Source organism: Telopea speciosissima, chromosome 2, assembly GCF_018873765.1.
Source record: "Telopea speciosissima isolate NSW1024214 ecotype Mountain lineage chromosome 2, Tspe_v1, whole genome shotgun sequence".
NCBI lineage: Eukaryota > Viridiplantae > Streptophyta > Magnoliopsida > Proteales > Proteaceae > Telopea > Telopea speciosissima.
The window spans coordinates 9,613,677-9,619,953 of record NC_057917.1 but is presented as its reverse complement, the minus strand read 5'-3'; the positions used below and the strand labels follow the sequence as shown (position 1 = coordinate 9,619,953).

The following is a 6,277-nucleotide window of genomic DNA, read 5'->3' as shown; positions in this document are numbered from 1 at the left end:
TCACTCCTCCTCTTCTGAAGCTCATAGCTGATCGGCTGATCCAAATCCTCCACGGAAACTTTACAATGGCGTCGACCGCGTTGAGGAGCTGCGGCGTTGCGGCAGTCTACCCATCTCTTCTTTCTTCCTCAAAATCTAAATTCGCCACATCCATACCATTCCCTGGTTCCTGCTCTAATGCCTCCTCTTCCTCCTCACGCTTCACCATGTCGGCCGAGTGGATGCCCGGCCAACCTCGCCCTCCTTACCTCGATGGTTCTGCACCTGGGTAACGCCTACTTCTTATTTTGAAACTTCAATTTTGTTTTGGCATCAGATTTCTGTTTATGAGGAAATTTATTAACGTTACTCCATTTTGTTTCAGGGATTTTGGTTTCGACCCTCTTGGACTTGGTGAAGTCCCTGAAAACCTTGAAAGATTCAAGGAATCTGAACTCATTCACTGCAGATGGGCAATGCTTGCAGTTGTAAGTTTCAACTCTTATTTCCATCTTCTGACCTACATCATCATTTTAACTGGAAAATTTAGTACTGCAACCTGTCCCAGCTTTCCAATCGATAGAGGAAAAGTTTCAGTTCCATCTTCTAAACCCAAACGAGCCTTACTTGCCTCTAATTGTGTTTTGATCACCTAGTTTTGGTAAAGTTATATTTATAGGCTCTTCTGTTCTTTTGTAATTTAGACTTCAAGTCCTAGGTTGTGGGTATTTCCAAATTCCAACTTCTCGTTGTTCTTTCTTGCATTACAGCCAGGGATCTTGCTGCCAGAGGCATTAGGATTGGGAAACTGGGTGCAGGCACAAGAGTGGGCTGCGGTGCCAGGCGGGCAGGCAACTTACCTGGGAAACCCAGTCCCATGGGGCACTCTCCCAACCATCTTGGTTATTGAGTTCCTCTCCATTGCCTTCGTGGAGCACCAACGTAGCATGGAGAAAGACCCTGAGAAGAAGAAGTACCCTGGTGGAGCTTTCGATCCCTTGGGCTACTCCAAGGACCCTGTCAAATTCGAGGAGTACAAGATTAAGGAGATCAAAAACGGTTCGATTCTTGCACCCTTTTTAAAGTTTTATCTTGCCAATTCTGCATACTACTGTACTCCTGCATAATTGTTCCTTCATAACAAACTCTTAATTGTGTTTCCTCAGGTCGTCTTGCTCTGTTGGCCTTCGTCGGATTCTGCGTCCAGCAATCAGCTTACCCTGGAACAGGGCCCCTAGAGAATCTTGCCACCCACTTGGCTGATCCATGGCACAAGAACATTGGGGATGTCGTGATCCCCAGAGGGCTTTTGCCATGATGATGAAATCTCATCTGTAACCCACTGTAAAACTCCATGTACTCATCTATAATGAAACAGAATTGCATCTGTTGATCTTTGTAATTGTAGTACTAAATTTTCTACCTTCTTTTCTCATCTCAATACAAGAACTTTGTGGAAAAATACATTGATACATTGTTGTTGACTTTCAAAATGTTTATGTTCCTCTTTCTACCATGTAGAGAATACCTGAAACATGAGTCCAACTATGATTGAGCAGGCAGCAACAATCCTTAGATGTTGAGCATTTCTCGTTAAGGAAGAAGAAACATCTGTAAAAACATCAATACATGTAATCAGTCAGTTGCACCTGATTTCTATTTAAAAATAAGTATGTACTGGAATCACACTAGTATGGAGTTAAGTCACCTAATTTTAAACTCACACTTCCTCCTCCTATCTCAGACTTAGACCAGATGCTTATCCCTAAGGTGGTTGTATAGATGATGGCAATTGAACTACAACCTTTGATCAAATATGCATGTATTCTCTAACTATAGGATTTGTAGGTCTATTTAAGCTTATATTGAACATCTTTGTTTCTGAGATGGAACAGATGTTTACATACCTGAAGTTGAATTTATTGTTGATGAGCTGTTTTGGACCATTTTGTTTAATTCTTGTATGCTCTGTGAAATGGAAGCTGACACCCCAAGATATGACCTGGTGACCTTATTAACCATATATATTCCTTGAGCACTGCAGGTAAAATTATTTTAGTCATTCCTCTACAATGATAATATTCCAGGGAAGGAAGATTAAAAAGTTCAGGGCAAAAAAATGAACTACCTCTGTAATATATGAAAGAACTATTCCCATTCACTTATTATATGAAATACAAAAGATGATATCATTTACTACTCTTTTTTTATTGCAAAAGTGAAGACTGTTTGTACCACAGATTTCCAATCTCTTATTTGGAGCTAAACAAAATTTTAGGCTATGTTTGGAATGTAAGAAATTGATTAAAGAAAAGAAAAACATAATAAGACAAAAGTAAGGACGAGTTTATGTGTCTCTCTCTTCTTTTTCAAAATTTTCCTTTCTTTTCTTTTTTTTATTCGAAACATAGCCCTTAAGGCTCCGTCTGGTTGCAAGGGAAATCTATGGAGGATGTGAAATCTTTTTCTTTTCTTTTCTTTTTTTTTTTTTGGCATACTAAAAAAGATAAAGAGTATGAAGGCAGATGCTAGCGCAGTTGGTAGGTACACCTGCAGGTTGTTGAAGGGTCCCAAGAGATCAGAGTTCGAGTCTCCTGACATAAGGGTGTCGAGGGACTGAGGGAGTTGAGATCCAGATTTATGTAATCCAACTAAGAGATTGCCAATAGGGACAATCAATTGATATGAACTATCAAAAAAAAAAAACAATCAATTGATATGAGGTATCCTGCCATCCAGTCTATCAAAAAATTGTAATTGATTGCTAGCAATGTCATAGTGCCTGATTAAAATTATTGAGAGATCCAATAGATGGGATTAGTAAAGTATTTGCAGTTCCGTTTGATTATCTTGCATCCTAACTTAGAAATTGGAAGGATTTACTTCTCTTTTCTTCCTGAGTTGGTTAGTGGAGAGGTGCTTCTGGCTTCAAATAATCCTGTTACCTGGAACTAAGTAGATGACCACCGCCATTCTTCCAAGTGTAAAGAGTGTCACCCCGGGTAACGTTAAGCAGTGTCTTCAACACTACTGACCTTTTCTTTCTGGAAATGGAGTTACTTGCCATTATGACATTTGCTGGAACAGTTCCAAATCTGATTGAAAGAAGCAAATCCAGTCAGTCATCATCAAAACAATAAAATAAAAAGAAATTTTCTTGAGACGCAGATAAAGCAAGAATGAGAGCAATAACAATAGAACAAGGACAATGGCTTGGATCTTGTATTTTTAGTTGCTTTCTGTCTTTCAAGTTGCAAGAATCAAGCAGAATTAAGAAAAGGGTTTGGTTGGTTCAACAGCATTAGTGGTTCTCTGACCTCTCCATCAATATTTTATTGTTCGCAATTCCCTCTCCCCCAACTCTTTCAACTGTGAACAGATAAACTTGAGTTATAAATATTTATCACCAACACTTAAGACTGATGCTGAGGTGCTACATAGTTATTGTTGACCATCACTATCAGTGTCATCATCCTAGTTTTCTAGCACTATTATTAGGTTGAGGATCTCTGTTCCACAATGCCACTACAGATCCAGTTCTCTGTCAAATAAATCCAGTTCAAGAAACTTAAACCGCATGGTAGAAGCATATTTTAAATTAGATCCACAAGATCCCATGAAAACAATAAATCATTTGGAAAGGTTTGATTTTCATTTGTGACAATGAATCAAAACTTACGAGCATGATCCAGGATAACCATTGATTTCCTGGCAACCATCTTGTGGACAAAGATACCTACAGTGGACAAGAGAAAATTAGGCAAATCAAGTGACATACATGAAGAAAAAGCTCATGGAGAACTTGAGATTATAAGATACTCAGAAATGCACTGACATGAAATCTCTAATGGACTTTGTTGACCATGTTTGGTTTTGGGGGCCCTCCATAGAGTAGAGCAATGCAGTATCTCCTCGGACAAATGCAATATCCCCCAATTCCTCAACCAGACACCGAAAAGCTCCAGAATCACCTGAGTACAAACTGTTGGTGTGACATGAGCCATTCTCACTTCCACACCCGCTACAGATTCCTGTCCCTGGAAATTCTGATGGTGCACAAACGCTAGAGAAGAAATCGCTGACTAACTCATCAACATCCTTTTCTTTTGAACCAACCAGTTCCTTGAGATGATTAACAGGATAGTTCCACCCTGAAGCAGTTGAGTAACTTCCATGGCAAGATCTCCCACCCTTGAAATCCATTATGCTAGTCACCTCTCTTTCAGAACAGGCCTTTCTGTTTATGACAGCAACGGCATCAAAACTTTCAGCATGATTGCAGTAAACCTCGTTGGCAATGGCTTTCATAGAATACTTCAAGAATGCAATGTAAGCCATTCCTGCATCCAAGTTTATCAAATCTGCTTCCCCTTTCTTTACTGAATCCAAACATTCTTGAGTTGTTTCTCTTTTTACACTACAGAGACATCAAGGATAAAGGGATAGTAAGATCAAGAAATGCAAGAGCAAAATCAATTGGCATTACCCCGACATACAAAGATCAACTCTTTTGAGGCAGCTAGCTTAAAAAAAAAAATTCCAATAATGGAAGAGAAGAAGGTGACACATCAGGTAGCCCCTTCACAATCATCATGAAGATAATTGAAATTGCTAAAATACTAGTTCTAACTTTTAAATGAATCTCTGTGAAAGCTAACAGGAACCCAACTTCCACTGTGAATTGGTTTGATGGCCAAGTCCAACTTCACCAGTCTGGAGCCTTCCTCGAAATCTTACAAAATGGTCCTAACCCTATGTTTTAAAGCTCTAACTGCCGGTCAATGATATCATTCTCAGATAAGTTATCATTTGTATTATCTGCTAACTGAGGCCCTTGAGCCAGCATATTTTTTTATCATGTTTATCAGAGGAAGTATACAAGCAAAGAAATTAATGGACAAGAAAATTTTAAGGCTAGGGAAAATATGATTCTCCTGACATTGTATTGTTGTTAACTTTGTTACTCAATTTACTTCTCTTCTACGACATTGTAATCTATGTTTAACTATACTGATGTTAGTTCTAAAACATTTTCTTAAAATTTACATGCATGTTGTCCTGCCTATGCTTCGCGTATGATTAGGTGATGACATGTATCTTTTATAGGAAAAGTACTTTTCCCACTTTTCCTGACACTAAAAAATGACTCAGTTAGATATGTTGATTGTTAATGCATGGCTCACCAACTGATCAATCAAGACTGTTCATTTGATAGCCACCTATTGAAAGTATGGAAGGGCCTAACCATTAAAGTTAAGGCTATATCATTGTCACTTGAAAAGCTCACTTCAATTTCTACCAATGTTTAAAAATCGAAATCGGATTGGGCGAATAGGCCGTGCTTGATCCCGATTCCTGCTGTCCTAGAGTGGCCGATTTTTCACATTGCATTTCTAGGGTTCAGGCGGGATCCAACCTATTCTAACCAATTCGGAATTCAATCGGATAGATTGGAATCGGCTGGACCTGATTCAGATGCCGATTCCTTGTATTAAATACTGAGTTCCACAATAATTCAAAACCACGAGTGAGACTCGGAGAAGGAATGTAGAATTATCGTTTCGAGCCGTACCATTTCCATGTGTAACCATCGATCTGATTCAGGAGTGTGAGATAGTTCTTGCAATCATCGAATTCATCCCTTACTGCACACCATCTCACCGTTCCAGAAGAACCCGTTTCCTCCGGCGGAACTTCGTCTTTCACCGTTCCAGAAGAACTCGTTTTCTCCGGCGGAACTTTGTCTTTCACCGTTCCAGAAGAACCCGTTTCCCCCGGCGGAACTTTGTCTTTCAGCCTTCCAGAAGAACCCGCTTCCTCCGATGGAACTTTGTCTTTCGCTTCATCCGGCGGAGCTGTGTCTTTCGAAGAACCCGTTTCCTCCGGCGGATCTTTGTCTTTCACCCTTCCAGAAGAACCCGTTACCTCCGGCGAAAATTTGTCTTTCACCGTTCCAGAAGAACCCGTTTCCTCCGACGAAACTTTGTCTTTCACCCTACCAGAAGAACCCGTTTCCTCCGACGAAACTTTGTCTTTCACCCTTCCAGAAGAACTCGTTTCCTCCGGCAGAACTTTGTCTTTCACCCTTCCAGAAGAACCCGTTTCCTCCGGCGGAACTTCGTCTGATTCTTTTTTCTCTTGCTCATCATCTTGCTCCTCTTCTTCTCCTTCTCCCGCCGGCGTCGGTGTTGGTTTGCTTTCTTCTATTTCTTCAGATGGAGTTTCGTCTCTTCTCACCCCTAATACAAGAAACGGCACCGGCATAACGGCCGATGATGTTGTCGCCTGCGGAGAGAAC

General features: G+C 40.3%; 2 protein-coding genes across 2 annotated transcripts; one reads left to right on the top strand and one right to left on the bottom strand.

The window, feature by feature from the left end:
- Positions 1 to 1,412, top strand: LOC122650256 (chlorophyll a-b binding protein 6, chloroplastic). Its single transcript, XM_043843617.1, has 4 exons — positions 1 to 268; positions 365 to 467; positions 750 to 1,038; positions 1,146 to 1,412. Exons 1-4 carry the CDS (start codon positions 66 to 68, stop codon positions 1,295 to 1,297), a joined length of 747 nt encoding a protein of 248 aa, XP_043699552.1. The 5' UTR covers positions 1 to 65; the 3' UTR covers positions 1,298 to 1,412.
- Positions 1,360 to 6,277, bottom strand: LOC122650252 (serotransferrin-like). Its single transcript, XM_043843611.1, has 7 exons — positions 6,094 to 6,277; positions 5,552 to 5,667; positions 3,815 to 4,396; positions 3,659 to 3,715; positions 2,925 to 3,074; positions 1,887 to 2,017; positions 1,360 to 1,590 (listed from the first exon to the last, which is right to left on the bottom strand). The coding sequence occupies exons 1-7, from the start codon at positions 6,241 to 6,243 to the stop codon at positions 1,490 to 1,492; spliced, it is 1,287 nt and encodes a 428-aa protein (XP_043699546.1). The 5' UTR covers positions 6,244 to 6,277; the 3' UTR covers positions 1,360 to 1,489.

Bases quoted from the DNA above. Each gene is read 5' to 3' on its own strand.
- LOC122650256 (XM_043843617.1), top strand. From the start codon at position 66: ATGGCGTCGACCGCGTTGAGGAGCTGCGGCGTTGCGGCAGTCTACCCA. The intron at 468-749 runs GTAAGTTTCAAC...CTTGCATTACAG, and splicing joins GATGGGCAATGCTTGCAGTT to CCAGGGATCTTGCTGCCAGA. The intron at 1,039-1,145 runs GTTCGATTCTTG...GTGTTTCCTCAG, and splicing joins GATTAAGGAGATCAAAAACG to GTCGTCTTGCTCTGTTGGCC.
- LOC122650252 (XM_043843611.1), bottom strand. From the start codon at position 6,243: ATGCCGGTGCCGTTTCTTGTATTAGGGGTGAGAAGAGACGAAACTCCA. The intron at 3,716-3,814 runs GTCAGTGCATTT...TGTCCACTGTAG, and splicing joins AAGTCCATTAGAGATTTCAT to GTATCTTTGTCCACAAGATG. The intron at 3,075-3,658 runs GTAAGTTTTGAT...TCTTTCAATCAG, and splicing joins GGTTATCCTGGATCATGCTC to ATTTGGAACTGTTCCAGCAA.